We start from the raw sequence: 16,518 nt of genomic DNA, 5'->3' as shown, positions 1-16,518 counted from the left end.
TCTATGTAAAAGTTTAAAAACCTATATAAAACAGCAGCACAAAACACAAAGCAGTAGCAGTAAATACTGTATTCTCATATAAAATCTGGGTGAAGAGCCACATTTCTTGTTGTTTTCTAAAAACTGTGATGGAAGCTGAGGAGGGGATGCCAGCTAGGAGAGCATTCCAAAGCCTGGGGGCAATGACTGAGAAGGTCCTGTCCTGCTTGCTTGACAGCCAAGCCTCTCCCACATGGAGCAGAACCCCTTCCTATGAACTTGTCAAGTGGGCAGAAATGCTTGGGAGCAGCTGGTCTTCAGCTATCCAGGGCCTAAACCATTAAGGGCTTCAAAAGTCAAAACTAGCACCTTGAATTGGACCTGGAAACAAATTGGCAGCCACTGCAGCTCTTTCAGAATGACTGTAATATGTTCTCAATAGGCAGCTCTGGATAAAAGCCTAGCAGTTGCATTTTGCACTAGCTGCATTTTCCGAATATTGTTCAAGGGCAGTCATATGTAGAGCACATTACAGTAATCCAGCCGTGGCGTGACTAAGGCGTGGGCAACTGTGGCCAGATCTGCCTTTTCAAGAATGGAATGCAGCTGGTGCACCAGCTGAAGCCGTGCAAAGGCACCCCTGACCACCTGAGCATCCAAAAGCAGAGCCAGGTAGATCACATTACAGGATCTGCAGTTGATGTTCTGTTTGATTTCATACGTTCTTAATGCCTTTTTCAGAAAAGCATTTTTAAAATTAGTTATATGTACATGTTGATGCATTTTTGATAATATATTTACTCATTCAGAAATTATGCGATCCCTGCCAGGATTACCACAAAATGGGCCTCACGACCTATTGTGAGAAGGGGGAATGTTAGTGCAACCAGAAAGAGGTAGCAGGAAACAGTCCAGCAGGAAACAACAGACAGTTGTTGGACCTCCAGGCTACTGTAGTACCAAAAGCTATTGTGTAGAGAAGTGAAAAAAGCATAGAAATTAAAGAACAATAAAAAATCCTTAAAAACTAAACAAGCCTTCTCTAGACATTGTCTTCATAGGACTCCAGCTATATTGTTACTGGACGCTTGCACTTTCCAGATATTCCACAAGGTGGTACCACTCTGCTTTTAAAACCACTGTGCCAGGCTTGCAGCCTGCCGAAAATGAGCAAATATAGCTGGACAGACTAGCTGTGCCTTTCTTGGAAAATAGTATATTTTCTATTGCGCTTATCTGTGGTATGTTTTGTGTTCATCTTAACTTTGTACTTTTTCTTTTCAAATTTATATAAAAGTACCATCTGGGACAGCTGTATTGGTTAACTATAACTAATCATACTCCAAGGGAAGTTATTGCATTGTGACTTTTTATTTGAAATGGAGCGAGGGTTCTGGTGTGCACAATAAATACTATAAATGGAGCTCTGGAAAGGGGGTGGTTCAACTCAAGGTAAGTCCCAGGAGGATAAAGAATGATATTTGAGAAGAGGCATTGCTTCTTTAACTGGTCACATTCATATATCCCTTTTACACCAGAGGTGCCTAACCTGAGGCTCTTCAGCTGTTATTGGACTACAACTCCTATCATCCCCAACTGCAATGAATTGGGGTTGGGGTTAGGAGAGTTGTAGTCCATCAACAGCTGGTGTGCCTCAGATTGGTCGACACTCTTTTAATTTCATGCTCTACACTCTTTTAATTTCATCTCAAATACAACAGAATTGAGACAAATAAGAGACATTCCTTTCTCCCGCTCTGACCAGCCGGTTTCTTCCAACGCACCAGATATTCTCTTTTTCTAGGCCAGTATTTAGACAAACCCATTTCACTGACAACCTGAAGCCTTTTGCTGAAGGGAAGGGGTGTGAAGGCACCTTAAGAGAGCCTTCGATGCCCTTTTACTTGAAAGTAAGTCCCAAGGGGACTTTACAAGAGGAATCTGCCTTGTCCTCTTGTAAAGGTCTGTTTGAAAGCCAGACCTGATGAAGCTAATGAGACTTCCTCCCAAAGAAGCGCTGCCTGAGACCGCAGCTATCTCCTTTCCCGCAACTCTTTCTTTGAAACTAGGGAGGGAGCAGAGGGCGCCTCCTCGCTCCAAGACCTAAGCAAGGCTGCCCCCGCGCCCCGGAAAACTCCCTTGGCATGCATAGAGAAGTCTAACCCTAGGGGGGAAACACAGCAAGCAAAGCTCCACCTAAGTAGTAGCGGGAGCCAGGCCGCCCCGATCCTCATGCGGCGGCAGCAACAGCAGCAGCCCCTTCCTTGCCTAGACTGAAGCACGTCCGCGAACGTTCCCCTGACTAGCCCCTCTGCTCTTTCCCGGCATCCATTCCATTCAGAGGGAGGGGGCTCCTCCTTGGCGACGCCGGCGTGATGACATCATCAATCCGCGACGAGAGGCGAAGTTGGGTTCCGTGTGGTGGGGGCTTTGGGGGGTTGTGCTGCTGCTGCTGAAGCCGGCCCGTGGCCACTCCTCCGTCCTCGCTTCGTCTCCTGCCGCCCCGGGGCCGCCGCGGATGGTAAGAGCACCAGGGAATTGCGGGGCGGAGGAGGTGGCGCGGAAGCCCCGAGTCTCACACCTCCTTGGCTAGGAGAACTTGGGCCTGTCTGCCTCGCCTGTTTGAGGTTGCCGTCTTAGCTGGTGCCAGGCTGTGTAGAGCCAGCCGAAGCACAAACTCCTGGAGTAGTCCGGAGGCGAAAGTCAAACTCCTCGTGTAAACAGACCGAGGACGACCTTATTTCTAGACAAGTGGGCGCGTCGGCTGCCGCATCCAACTGAGCTGCAGTCCGAAGCACGCTTACCTGAGAGTAAGCCCCATAACCCTATCGGATTCTGATTTATTTCTGCATGGACGTGACTGGGGTTTTGCTGCACCGCGGTTGCAATCTCAAATGCGTGTCCTTAACTCTAGAGTAAATCCTTCTGAGCTCAGTAGGATTTACTTCTCTGTTAGCGTGGAACCCGATCCTATGCAGGGTTAGTCGAGAGGATTTCAGGAAGGCTTACTCAGTCACAGGTTTTAGGAAAACGGGGCACATGGGCAGCCAAGGGAAGAGGGTTGTATGATGCGATCTCTGTAATCAGCATCTGCTTAAGGCCAGAAAGCACAACTTTCTCACCTGGCCCAGTTGCAAGGTTGGCTTTTACTGGGGCTTGTAGAAAGGTTACCATACAGGTGAAACTCGAAAAATTAGAATATCGTGCAAAAGTTCATTAATTTCAGTAATGCAAATTAAAAGGTGAAACTGATATATGAGATAGACGCATTACATGCAAAGCGAGATAAGTCAAGCCTTAATTTGTTATAACTGTGATGATCATGGCATACAGCTCATGAAAACCCCAAATCCACAATCCCAGAAAATTAGAATATTGTGAAAAGGTTCAACAGTCTAGGCTCCAGGTGTCCCACTCCAATCAGCTAATCAATCCATAACACCTGCAAAGGGTTCCTGAGCCTTTAAATGGTCTCTCAGTCTGGTTCATTAGGAATCACAATCATGGGAAAGACTGCTGACTTGACAGTTGTGCAGAAAACCATCATTGACACCCTCCATAAGGAGGGAAAGCCTCAAAAGGTAATTGCAAAAGAAGTTGGATGTTCCCAAAGTGCTGTATCAAAGCACATTAATAGAAAGTTATGTGGAAGGGAAAAGTGTGGAAGAAAAAGGTGCACAAGCAGCAGGGATGACCACAGCCTGGAGAGGATTGTCAGGAAAAGGCCATTCAAAAGTGTTGGGGACTTTCACAAGGAGTGGACTGAGGCTGGAGTTAGTGCATCAAGAGCTACCACACAGAGACGGATCCTGGACATGGGCTTCAAATGTCGTTTTCCTCTTGTCAAGCCGCTCCTGAACAACAAACAACGTCAGAAGCGTCTTACCTGGGCTCAAGAAAAAAAGAACTGGTCTGTTGCTCAGTGGTCCAAAGTCCTCTTTTCTGATGAGAGCAACTTTTGCATCTCATTTGGAAACCAAAGACCCAGAGTCTGGAGGAAGAATGGAGAGGCACACAATGCAAGATGCTTGAAGTCCAGTGTGAAGTTTCCACAGTCTGTGTTGATTTGGGGAGCCATGTCATCTGCTGGTGTTGGTCCACTGTGCTTCATTAAGTCCAGGGTCAACGCAGCCGTCTATCAGGAGATTTTGGAGCACTTCATGCTTCCTTCCGCAGACGAGCTGTATGGGGATGCTGACTTCATTTTCCAGCAGGACTTGGCACCTGCCCACACTGCCAAAAGTACCCAAACCTGGTTCAATGACCATGGGATTACTGTGCTTGATTGGCCAGCAAACTCGCCTGACCTGAACCCCATAGAGAATCTATGGGGCATTGCCAAGAGAAGGATGAGAGACATGAGACCAAACAATGCAGAAGAGCTGAAGGCCGCTATTGAAGCATCCTGGTCTTCCATAACACCTCAGCAGTGCCACAGGCTGATAGCATCCATGCCACGCCGCATTGAGGCAGTAATTGCTGCAAAAGGGGCCCAAACCAGGTACTGAATACATATGCATGCTTATACTTTTCAGAGGTCCGATATTGTTCTATTTACAATCCTTGTTTTATTGGTTTCATGTAATATTCTAATTTTCTGGGATTGTGGATTTGGGGTTCTCATGAGCTGTACACCATGATCATCACAATTATAACAAATTAAGGCTTGACTTATCTCGCTTTGCATGTAATGCGTCTATCTCATATATCAGTTTCACCTTTTAATTTGCATTACTGAAATTAATGAACTTTTGCACGATATTCTAATTTTTCGAGTTTCACCTATAGATCAATACTTGTTTACTCGTTGAATCAATGATTCAAGTCAATCGGAGATTATACCATGATTTAAGAAAATGTTAATCCTCTTACATGGTGGTTCGGGTTGCCTATGTGTGTGCTCACGCATGGTGGGGGTGGGGGGTGGGTTCTACTTATTCCAGAGGTAGTCCAACATGGCTCTATGGTGTATACCCAGACTGAGAATTATTGGTTTCAATTGGGCTATTATGGATTTACACCTGTTGTTTATGGATTTCAGTTTTTGTCCAACTGATGATAGGGGAACTTGTGACTCCTGGGTGAGCAGCAGTTCTTCTTTGTACATTTGTGGTGTTGTTTATCTGTGCTCTGCATTAGACTCAGACTTAATCAGGCCAGATCCCTTTTCATTTCAGAGATAAATGAGGTAGTCAGGAGCAGTACTCAAGTATAATTTCCCTGGACCTGTGGTAACACAGCCTTCCTCTCCACAACTTTAGTTCTGAAAAACTGGATGATTGATTGACATTTGGCTTCTTTAAGTCTCTTTTGCTTAAGTACCTTACCTTTTGGCTACCTGAATTGTGTTTACCCTCAGACATAGCAATATAACATATAATATGTGTGCTAAATGCTCTTTACAGAAAGTTCAGATTCCTCTTGAACCGCAGTAGAACTAGATTGCTGGCACTTAACATCAACAGGGGTGCAAAGCAGCTTTTGAACTGACCCCTGGGGGAAAGCCAACAGGAGCTGGGCAGCATCCAGTTAGGAAAAATCATCCCTAAGGAATGATGAGGGTATAAATGTTTCAGATAATCCAAAAGGGTATAAGGTACAGCTTGAAAATGAGCACACAAGAGGATGTGATAGCTGGTCAAAGAGACTAAAAGGCTGCAGGGGAGAAAGTGTGCACCAATGACCAAGAGATGCAGATAGCACTATATGCAAATACTAGAAGTCTCTGACTGGAGTGCTTGGTTGCAAGTGTGAGAGAGAGATGGTGGACATAACAGAAACCTGCTGGAATGGATAGAACTGGTCGGATATGGTTATTCTTGAAAACAAACTATAGAAAGGACAGGGTGTGTGTCCTGGGTCTGGTATAGCTCTGTATATTAGAGGGTATAGAATTCAACAAGCATCCACTTAGGAGGACTAGACTTCTCCACAAAATCACTATAGATAGCAATACCGGGCCTAAAATGCAATATTTTACTGTGAGACGCCATCGCTTTCCTGATCAAAATGTTGAGGATTATATTGAGCTGGAGAAAGAAATCAAGTAGGGATATGCATGAGCCCATTTGGCGCTTCCTCTGGGAAGTGCTGAACTGGCTCAGGTGCTGGCATTCAAACCGGCTCGCAGGGGCAGGGAGCGGTTCCCTCTAAAAGCAGGTAAGGAGCTCATTAGCTGCTCATCTGCCACCCCACCACTTTTGTGCTGGCAGCACCCACTCTCCAAAAGGCTGCAGCTGTGGTACTCCGCATGGCGTTGGCACGCATACACGATCAGTTGTACTAAGTTGAAAATACTCAAAGTATGAAGTGAATTTCCTTAAGGAGGTGTCAGCTTCTCCTGTCTTTACTGAGCTCCTTTCTTCTTGGTCAGACTCGAGATAGATCCTCTAAAAGCTTCATGGAGCCATGTTAGCAGTGTATAAACTTTACAATGCATAAATTAAATATATGCTAGGAACTGCCTTGAGGAGGCTGACAAGGTGTTTTTTGTTTTTGATAGAAGGATGCTTATTATAAGAAATTTCAAGAATCTTGTGTGTTTGTAGCTTGTTGAAGGCAGGTTCTTGAGGCAGACTTGACCTTTGAGCAGCTTTCCTAGTTTGTGGCTTTGTGGACTAGAGCCAGGAAGAATAAGAAATATAGATTTGTATCCTCAGTTGCACAAGTGGAAGCAAACTTGCACAAGGTAGCTTCCCCACTCCCCAGAGCAGCCTTCTGAAAAGCCTTTTCTGAGAAGCCACCCTTGGAAGAGGGTAGATGGAGTGCAGGGGGAAGGGAGAACTCCCAAACATCCAGCTGAGACTCCTTCTTTGAGCGAATTGTAAAAGTATCGCTTGGGCACAAACAACAGCAGGTGACGCCGTTACATTTATCAGTCAAAGACAAAGAGTTTCCCATCCCCAGTCTCACTGATGAACCGCTAGTTCAGTAAGGTCCACAGTGCAAACTGATGTTCATCTTTTGTTTTCAATTTTTCTGTTTCTTCAACAGAAGACAATTCTGCAATAAAGAGTGCCTGGAACAGACAAAGGGCTTCACCTTTGAAGCGGTCAAGATGGATAAAAAGGCATTTGAGATGGTGCTTGATGAAATTAGAAAGGTAACTAGTGGTTAAACAAATGTAATATTGTAAGTGCACAAAATTTATAAAAATACTAATTACAACAGAGGACAAACTGCCTCTGCTGTGGCTTTCCCAGATAGCAGGCTTAATCACAGGATTACATGACTAATAATTAGTTGCATAGAAGTCGCAGCCTGAAGCCAAAATAATAGCAATTCTGGGGGCATTCCCATAGGGCTCCTTTGACGCAGTGTCCTCTCTGTTCCTTTTGAATTTTTCCCATGGACTGTTCATACGACTTGCTCCTGGGTCTTTCTTTGGCCAATGGCTTTTTAAAGTAGGCAGGATGTTTTAGAGGGTGTTCTGCGAGATCACCCAGCTGGCGGCCTCCCTCCCTGCCCTCCTGGCCGGGGGAGAAGCAGGGAGAGAAAGCCAGGGTGGGTGGAGAAGCACGGAGGTGATGTACAGATCCTTTTTTTCTTTCTGGGTGGTTGTTTTCCCCCTGGTGGTCGGTGGTCTTGTGCTAGACCACCGACTCAGTACGGTGTCTTGCTTGTGTTCCGCAAGATCACCCAACAATTTAAAAAAACAAATCAAAAGGAAAAAGTGGCAGCTCTATAACTATGGTCCCTCCATACGTCTCAAAAGAAACATCAGGGTATTTTAAAATATCCCCAAAAGCTGCCGTAGAAAGTGGAACATTTTAGCACAGGATTGATTTGGGCTAAGCTCCAATGCACAGGGAAAACCCCAAATGGCGTGCTCTCCAAAACCTTGCAGGGACTTTGAGGTAAATCCTCCACCCACCCTGCCTTGTGTGAACACCCACCAGTGAGAACTTCAATGTAAATTTGCCACTTGCAAAATCCCCTGCAGATGGCAGCATATTGTTGGCTGTTAGTCGGTCTGTGTGAGAAATGACACAGGATTTTCACACTTCACTTTTCACAGTAAAGTGTGAAAAACTGAAATACTCGTATAGATGAGTATTTTGTATTCTTGTACAGCAATTCTGTGCCTTTGGCACACAATGTTTATTGGCTGTATGTAGCTACAATAATTTGTCAGAAATGTGTCTTTTTCTGAAATGTGTGATTTCTTGGATTATGTTTTTTCATATATCCCTCTTCTGCTTTGGATGTTCACTGAACTGAAAGTCCCACTGAGTTTGGGACTTGCTTTGTAACTTAGGATGACAGTCTGTGAGCCTGTTCTCATGACCACAGATTCCTCGGTAGGATGGGGTTAACCCAGGAATCCATGGTATTCTGGGGATATTCTCCTGACCCAACAGTTCCAACCCTGGGTAGCCTGGATCCGCTACCCAGGTCAAAAGTGTGGTAGGAGACAAAGAGAATCATCCTACCTTTCTGTTTGGGTCATCTACAGCACCGGAGCAATTTAAACTGTTCCCCAGGTTGCCAGTGGCCATGGTTACCGTCGTGTTATGTGGAAAGGAGGGCCAGGCAGAGTGGAGCTGCTGCAATTCTGGGGGCTACCTCTCTGCTACTTGCACAATGTGGGACATGTGGAGGTCACAGCTGCCGATTTCAGCAATGGAGAACGCTGCTGTGTCATTTGTGTGGGTGTGCAAGCTGCAGAACCCAAAGGAAGCTCTGGTCATCTGGGAGGCACATTGAGGAGCGTGCCTTTCCTCCAGCCCATCCCAATGTGGCTGTGAGAACGACTTGTGTAAAAGGATATAATCATGCAGAGGTTCATTCATGTCTAAAATGCTGTGGATGGGATTCCAAGAATGGTGAGCAGAAGGAAATTAGCTGTGAGCACAGTTGTGCAAATGCTTGTGCAAGAGCTTGCACAAGTGTTCATTCAGTGCTATAACAAGGAGGTTCTGTAGTAGTTTTGTGATTCTGCTTGTACAAGCAGAATAGCATCCTTTGATTTAGTTTCTGTTTTCTCACCCAACTTTCTAGCATGAAGTATAAAGCAGCCCTTCAATGAGCAAAAGACACTTTCTGCACATGGAAGGATAGTGTTGTTAGGGGTGTGCATGAACCAATAGTTTTGCGGCAGCAGCGGTTACCTTTCAGGGACCAGGAGGGTGTTCTTACCCCACCCTCCAGCACGTTCCCCCTATCAGCGCTTTCGCCAAAATCGCTGGCGTGGGATGTCAATGTACCTTCTTGCCGCCCCAGTCAGTGTCAGACCGGAAGTGGCTGGTGCGCATGCGTGAAGAGCACATGCACACTGGCTACTTCCGGTCTGACGCCAACTGGGCCGGCAAGAAGGTACATTGACACCCCGCACCAGTGATTTTGGCGAGAGCACTGACGGGGGGAACGTGCTGGAGAGTGGGGTAAGAGCACCCTCCTGGTCCCTGAAAGGTCACACACACACACACACACACTGCGGGACCTACGAAACAGTTCAGGCAGATCCCTAATTGTTGTATCCACAAAGTGCTGCTGGCAATTAGGAAAGCCATTCAAGGTTACAACCTGTCTTAAATGGGGTTGTTCTCACTTGGAAAGATCAGCTCTCCACTCTGGAAGTGCTCCTGGACCTGGCTTTGCCCCTGAAGAACCAGTTAGCAGTCGTGGCTAGGGGTGTTTACCCTCTTTGACTGATGAATCAGTTGCTCTCTTTCCTAGACAAAACAAATCTGGCCATAGTTTGCTATGCCTTGATCACATTACAGCTTGACTACTGTAACATGCTGTACATGGGGCTGCCCTTGAAGACTGTTGAGAAAATTCATCTGGTACAAATGCAGTTGCCAGGGTGCTCCCTGGAATTTACTGGTCTAGGCACATTACTCCAGTGCTTTTCAATCCTCATTGGCAATCAGTGTGTTTCTGAGTGAATTCAAGATGCTACCTGTTTACATGGTTTGGGATCTGGATACCTGGAGGGGCCACCGTCCTTTCCCCTCATAAGCATGCCTTTCCACTTCATTCATCATTAGAAAGCTGATTAGTAAATATGCAAGGCAAGGCTTAGATTATGGAATTCCCTGTGCTGGCCCCTTCAGTGCTGGCTTTCAAGGAGGTGCTAAAAACTAATTTCATCTGCCTGGCATTTTATTGATGAGTGACTAATGTTTGTTATTGCTTAATCTCTTTACTGTTGATTTAGTGCTTTGTATTTTGGTGCTGGTTACCTTGATTATACCTTAGATGGGATAGAAAGGTGGGATGTAAATGTGTTAAACAAAAATCCTGTGATTCCTAGTTTTGTTTCTTCATTCATGTAGTTTTGCAAACTAACGTCTGGTCAGATTTTGACACACTGCTTTTCTGTGTTTTGTAGGCTGTGTTGATGGAATACAAATTAAAAGCTATTGAATATGTACATGGATACTTCTCTAGTGAACAGGTAATGCCAAATCTGCTATATAAAAGTATGAAATATATTAATCGAAGGCTTGCTACCAAATGAAAAATCCAGTTAAAGGTTCTTTTGTTTTTCCTGTCAATTTAGGACAGTAGGATAAATGTAGCTGTCATGCAATATTATGAACAAATCAGAAATCGGTTGGTCTGTTTGTAGTCCTCTTAACCCCCAGTGATTAGACTAAGATGCTTTGTTTGTTTGTTTGTATCCCTGTCCCCAAAGGGCTCACATTCTAAAAAGAAACCTAAGATAGACACCAGCAACAGTCACTGGAGGTACTGTGCTGAGGGTGGATGGGGCCAGTTACTCTCCCCCTGCTAAATAAAGAGAATCACCACATTAAAAAGGTGCCTCTTTGCCAAGTTAGCAGGGATGAAACTGCAAAGTAAGTTACTATAGAGTTGGGCTGCACAGCCCCCAGCTGTTGTTGGACTAAAACTCCCATCATCATCACCAGCTACAGTGGCCAATAGTTCAGGGGGGATCTGAGGAATTAAAGGCTGGTTAACTTCTGTGCTAAGTAAATTGATGGAAAGCATACTTAAGGGCAAAATTGTTAAATGTATAGAAGAACAGGCCTTGCTGAAGGAGAACCAGCATGGCTTCTGCAAGGGCAAGTCTTGCCTCACTAACCTTCTGAAGTTCTTTGAGAGTCTCAACAGGCATGTGGATAAAGGGGATTCAGTTGACATAGTATACTTAGACTTACAAAAAGCTTTTGACAAAGTTCCCCACCAAAGGCTCTTGTGTAAATTTAGCAGTCATGGGATAAAGTGACAGGTTCATGTGTGGATTGGTAACTGGTTGAAGGACAGGAAACGGAGGGTAGAAATAAATGGACAGTTTTCATGATGGAGGGAAGTAAGAAGTGGGGTCCCCCAGGGATCTGTACTGGGACCAGTACAAACTTGTTCATAAATGATAGCAGTTGGGGTAACCGGTGAAGTGGCTAAATTTGCAGATGACACTAAACTGTTTAGGGTAGTGAAATCCACAACAGATTGTGAGGAGCTCCAAACGGATCTCTTTAAACTGGGTAAGTGGGTAACTAAATGGCAAATGCCACTTGAAATGTAAGTTCAAAGTGATGCATATTGGGGGGGGGGAACCAACTTCACATATACACTGATGGGGTCTGAACTGTTAGTGACTGTCCAGGAGAGAGATCTTGGGGTTGTGGTGGACAGCTCATTGAAGGTGTCCACTCAATGTGGACATTGCAGCTGTGCAATGCGGCAGCTGTGAAAAAAGCAAATTCCATGCTAGGGATCATTAGGAAGGGGGTAAAAAAAAAGAATGCTAATATTATAATGCCCTTATACAAATCTATGGTGCGGCCATATTTGGAGTACTGCGTGCAGTTCTGGTCACCTTATCTTAATAAGGGCATTGTAGACCTGGAATAGGTGCAGAAGAGGACAACCAAGATGATCAGGGGCCTGGAGCACTTTCCTTTTGAGGCAAGGCTACAGCCTCTGAGGCTTTTTAGTTTGGAAAAGAGAGAACTATGGAGAGACACGATAGAGGTGTATAAAATTTTGCTTGGAGTAGAGAGAGTGGACAGAGAGAACACTTTCTCCCTATCCCACAACACTAGAACCAGGGGTCATCCCATGAAACTGAAGGCCAGGAAATTTAGGACCAACCAAAAAAAGTACTTTTTCACATGGTGCATAATTAATCTATGGAATTCTCTGCCACTGGATGTGGTGATGGACACTAGCTTGGGTAGCCTTAAAAGGGGCTTAGACAAATTCATGGAGGTCAGGTCTATCCAGGAGTTGTAGTTCCACATCTGGGTCGAAGTTGTGCAGCCCTGCTATGGAGCCTTGTTCTTTGGTGCTGATTTTTGGAACAGGACCCTTCTGCTCTAAGAACTGGCGTCACACCATGCACCAAGCCAGTAGCTTAATGTTTTGCATCTGGATTAATTTTAAAATTGTAATTTCTAGGTTTGTTGACCTTGCCAGTTATATTAAAGTTGTACATTATTGCCAGACTAGTTTCTCAGCTCTTAAAAAACAAAGGATGATTTGACTTTACTAAAGTTTCTGTGAGAATGGTTTTGCTTCTGGAGAATTAAATAAACACAAATGTCTTATTTCATTTGTTAGGGAATGTACATTTGCGTGTGTGTGTGTGATAAATTGTTGGATTTCTTGTTACAGATTGTTGAGTTACTAAGATACTTCTCTTGGGCTGAGCCACAGTTAAAGGCAATGAAGGCACTACAGCATGTAAGTTTTTTCACTGAAGCAATTGTTTTTGAATTACATTTCTCTGCACTTTTCCTTCCCAAAGTGGCATTTGTTTCCTGCATCTGCTTAGTTTGTGGTTCATGATCTGTCTTCCTTCTGAGGATAGCATGCCTTATTAGCTTGCTTCGCACTGTAGCAGCTGCCTTAACTATTATTGCAGTACATCCTACAAATAAGTGGAAAGGATGCGGTAGATCATACTTTAGATATTCCTGAAAGATACCTGTCCCGTCTTTTTTTCTTTCCTTGAATATCTCACAGGAATATCCTTCAGCCTCCTCAGCAGCTTCATGTATTTAAATAGCAGCTATAGTTTCCCAAGGTTGACATCTTTCTGCTTCTTGCCCTGATCTCTGTGAAAAGATGAACAGTTGTTCCTCCCTTAAGTATCCTCTCTCCCCACTTTGCTTTGAGATATATGCCCAGTTTCTTCAGCCTTTCCTAGCATGATCACTGCTTTGTCTTCTAAACCACTGTTTTATCATCCTTGTGGATTTCTTAAGTTCTTTCCAAATTCTTCTGATGTCCTGGTGCCCAAAACTGAAGACTGTAATTGAGATGAAATCTCGCTAGTCCTGGATATAATGCTATGATTATTGAGTCTTGAAAGTGATCCTCTGACTTCTTACACCACAGTTTCAACATGTAGTTGACTCATGATCATCTGCTGTAATTCCTAAATCATCTTCTTAGGTGCTGTTGCCTAGCCAATTTATCCACATCTTATACCAATGCATTTGGCTTTTCTTTCCTATTGTAGTCCCTTAGATCTTACTTCCCTTCTTACTTATCAGCACTGCATGTGTTCTTCAACAATGTTTTGAAGCCATTCTGGTTCTCCAAGAGTTTTTGAATATAATATGTTCTAAGACTTCATATTCTGTCCACTGAATTCAATTTGTGCATGATTCAAACATGTAATGCCCACTTTTTCTGTCCTTAGACCTCCTTGTTTCGGTCTGCTGCTTCTTGTCTCATCTCAGTCTCCCTTCTTTGTAAAGACTGACCATGGCCAGTATTAAGTAATTCAAACTCTTTATCTTTTGCCAGTGTTTCTCCAGGGTTGAGCAGCAGACTCAGTGGTTTCCTTTGTGTAAAGTCAGGGAAAAAAGGCATATCACACTTCCCCTGAAATAGGTGGTCCTGCTACAGTGTAGGGATTTGGACTTAGGTGTCTCAGGTACACTTCTACCTTCTGATATTATCATTCTGAACTGAGGCCTTGTCAGTAAATTGCTAAAGTGTTGATCTGTGTTCTCTGATCCAGAGTTTGATTGCCACAACCTGAAATGTATGTTTATTTTTATTATTGATTGATTGATTGATTTCTATACCACCTAATATAGAAATCTCTAGGCGGTGTACAAATTAAACAATATACAAACATTTAAAATTCGTAAAAACAGATACAAATTACAGTAGATAAAAACACACATTACAATTTAAATTTCAGTTAACAGCCTGGGAAAACAGGTACGTCTTCAGGGCTTGTTCTATGAGCCTGAAATTGATTTGTGTAATAGGGATTGAGGCAACTTACTTTTCTTTTGTTTCTAGAAAATGGTAGCTGTTTCTGCATCAAAAGTGGTTAACATCCTCAACTGTTTCACTTTTAGCAAAGACAAGCTTATTGCGCTAGAGTTATTGGCCTCGTAAGTATTGACTGTTGACTTGCCTTGCATGTATGCTGTGTGTGTGTTAATGCTGGTATAAGTTTTATTGGTATTTGGTATGATGGAGGCTTGAGTGGCCAAGACTTTTGGCCTGAGGGGCTATGACTATCGTGAATTATCTTGCATCTTACATTTGCCGAAAAGTACATGATTTAGATAAGATAAGGGATATATTTTCTCACTGTTTGAACTGGCTTTGTCTTTTTGTGATTTTTCTGCTAAGAAATTTTAATCAAGTAGTACAGTGTAATGTTACTGCTGCTAAGTGTGTGTGTGTGTGTGTGTGTGTACGAACCATTAGTTGTTTCTAAATGAATCGCCTCTGTTTATAGCAATATTGATGATGCTCAGAATTACCGCCTTATTGAAGACCTCTTCAGAATTAGCATGTCTGAGAAGAAGAGGTGCAGGAGAATACTTGAACAGGTATTACTGCATTAATGCTTCCTTTCTTTAACAGAAATGCAATTCATAGGCCAAATTGGATCAAAAGCCCCTCTACCTAGGGCAGAAATTAACCCTTGAAGGACTAAAGAGTAGGATCTTGTGTATTTCACATGGGGGATAGTGAAATGCCAAAGAGGTTTGAAAATATTCAGGGCATTATATTGAGGGATATTTGATGTAATTGAGGTAATATATGATATTACATATATCTATTCAACCAGAAAAGCTTGCATCTACTGAGGAATAGGGATGTGCGCTGAACCAGCAGGGGGCGGCTTGAGTGGGGAGGGGGGATACCTTTAAGGATGGGGGAGGATACTCTTGCCCCTCACACCGCATTTCCCCCACCAGCGCTGCAGTTTAAAAGGGTCCAGTGGGGTGGCAGTGTACCTCCCTGCCACCACGTTGCCTCTTCTGACCAGAAGTACCCGGTGTGCAAGCCAGTCCAAGGCAATGGGGTGGCAGGGGATATGCTGAAACTCCGTCAGACCCTTTTAAACTGCAGTGCTGGTGGGGGAAACATGGGGGGGGGGGTAAGAGCATCCTCCCTTAAAGGTATCCCCCCCCACCTTCAAACCAGCTGAACCGCCGGTCTTTCAAGCCTGTTCAGAGGCCCGTAAAAGGGCCTCTGAACAGGTTCATGTACATCTCTGCTGAGGAATTGTGAGCTTTTTCTGTAAGTTTTGTTTTCTTTTGAATACAATACTTTAAGCTTGTATTGTCACATTCTGTAGCTACAGTATTATGTTGATCTGACTGTAAGTATTAAAGAATTCATTCATTCGATTTCTATACCATCCTTCCAAAAATGGCACAGGGCAGTTTACACAGAGAAATAACAAATAAATAAGATGGATCCCTGTCACCAAAGGGCTCACAATCTAAAAAGAAACATTCATGTGCTGTCAAAAGTATATGACTTCACTCTCTGAGGCATTTCATTTACTGGTTCTATAACCAATATTATTATTATCTTTATAATTGATTCTCTAGCCAGCCAGCGTGGGGATGTGGCAAGGCAATGTGTGCCGGCTCCGTTTGGCCGGCGGAGGCACCTGATTGGCTGGGCACCGGTTGGCCCGGCCATTGTGAGGAGGGGCCGTCTCGGCCACAGCCTGGGCTGGGAGGCGGGAGGCAGCAGGATGGACTGGCCCTGGCCTGGGTGGCACCAGAGGGGGTGAGTGGGGAGTGGGCGGTGGGGGCAAAGCCCCCACACCTGTTGCAGTCTGGGACAGGAGGGAAATAAGTGGCGGGGCACAGCCCCGGTACCCGTTGGAGGCTGGTGCAGGAGGGGAACAGGCGGCGGGGCTTTCCTGTGCACCGCCCGGGAGTAGGAATGGCGGCGGAGGGGTCCTTTTTGGCCATCCGCCACCCGGTGAAGCTCTGTGCAGGTGGTGATGGGATGGAGGTCTAGAGAGCTTGGGGCTGGAGGGGGGGGTGAGAGGAGAGACAGGGCAGGAGGAAGAGGGAGTGGGGAACAGCTGGCCCCAAGGAGCGCAAAGATGTTCTGTGCGGGGTCGGCTAGTTTAAAATATTTTTCTACCATGCAAAACTTACGTCTCTAGGCTGTTTACAACAAAGTGAAAACGGATACAGTCGTATCAGTATTTTGAAGCTTTTCTTGTTTCACATCACATTTTAACCCCTTTTTTTCCTCCTCAGGAAGACAGGGTAGTAAATAAGCATTGGGATAACAATAAAATGCTCAGCTTTGCTTCATTAAAATGAACATGGGAATACT

General features: G+C 44.5%; 1 protein-coding gene across 4 annotated transcripts in view; it reads left to right on the top strand.

The window, feature by feature from the left end:
• PROSER1 (proline and serine rich 1) overlaps positions 1-16,518 on the top strand; it is a 35,218-nt gene that overhangs the window by 3,399 nt on the left and 15,301 nt on the right. Inside the window, exons 1-6 of one of the 4 annotated variants that reach the window (XM_053287450.1) lie at positions 2,298-2,500; positions 6,973-7,081; positions 10,316-10,381; positions 12,568-12,636; positions 14,215-14,309; positions 14,663-14,756. In XM_053287450.1, the coding sequence (XP_053143425.1) occupies positions 7,037-7,081; positions 10,316-10,381; positions 12,568-12,636; positions 14,215-14,309; positions 14,663-14,756 (369 nt within the window). In that variant the 5' untranslated portion in view covers positions 2,298-2,500; positions 6,973-7,036. Of the gene's footprint in view, positions 1-2,297; positions 2,501-2,987; positions 4,481-6,972; positions 7,082-10,315; positions 10,382-12,567; positions 12,637-14,214; positions 14,310-14,662; positions 14,757-16,518 lie in introns of those variants that run through there. The other 3 variants (XM_053287448.1, XM_053287449.1, XM_053287451.1) reach the window with 3 other exon arrangements.

The sequence above is a fragment of the Hemicordylus capensis genome, chromosome 1 (genome assembly GCF_027244095.1).
Source record: "Hemicordylus capensis ecotype Gifberg chromosome 1, rHemCap1.1.pri, whole genome shotgun sequence".
NCBI lineage: Eukaryota > Metazoa > Chordata > Lepidosauria > Squamata > Cordylidae > Hemicordylus > Hemicordylus capensis.
The sequence above is the reverse complement of the archived record's forward strand: the minus strand, read 5'-3'. Positions and strand labels throughout refer to the sequence as shown.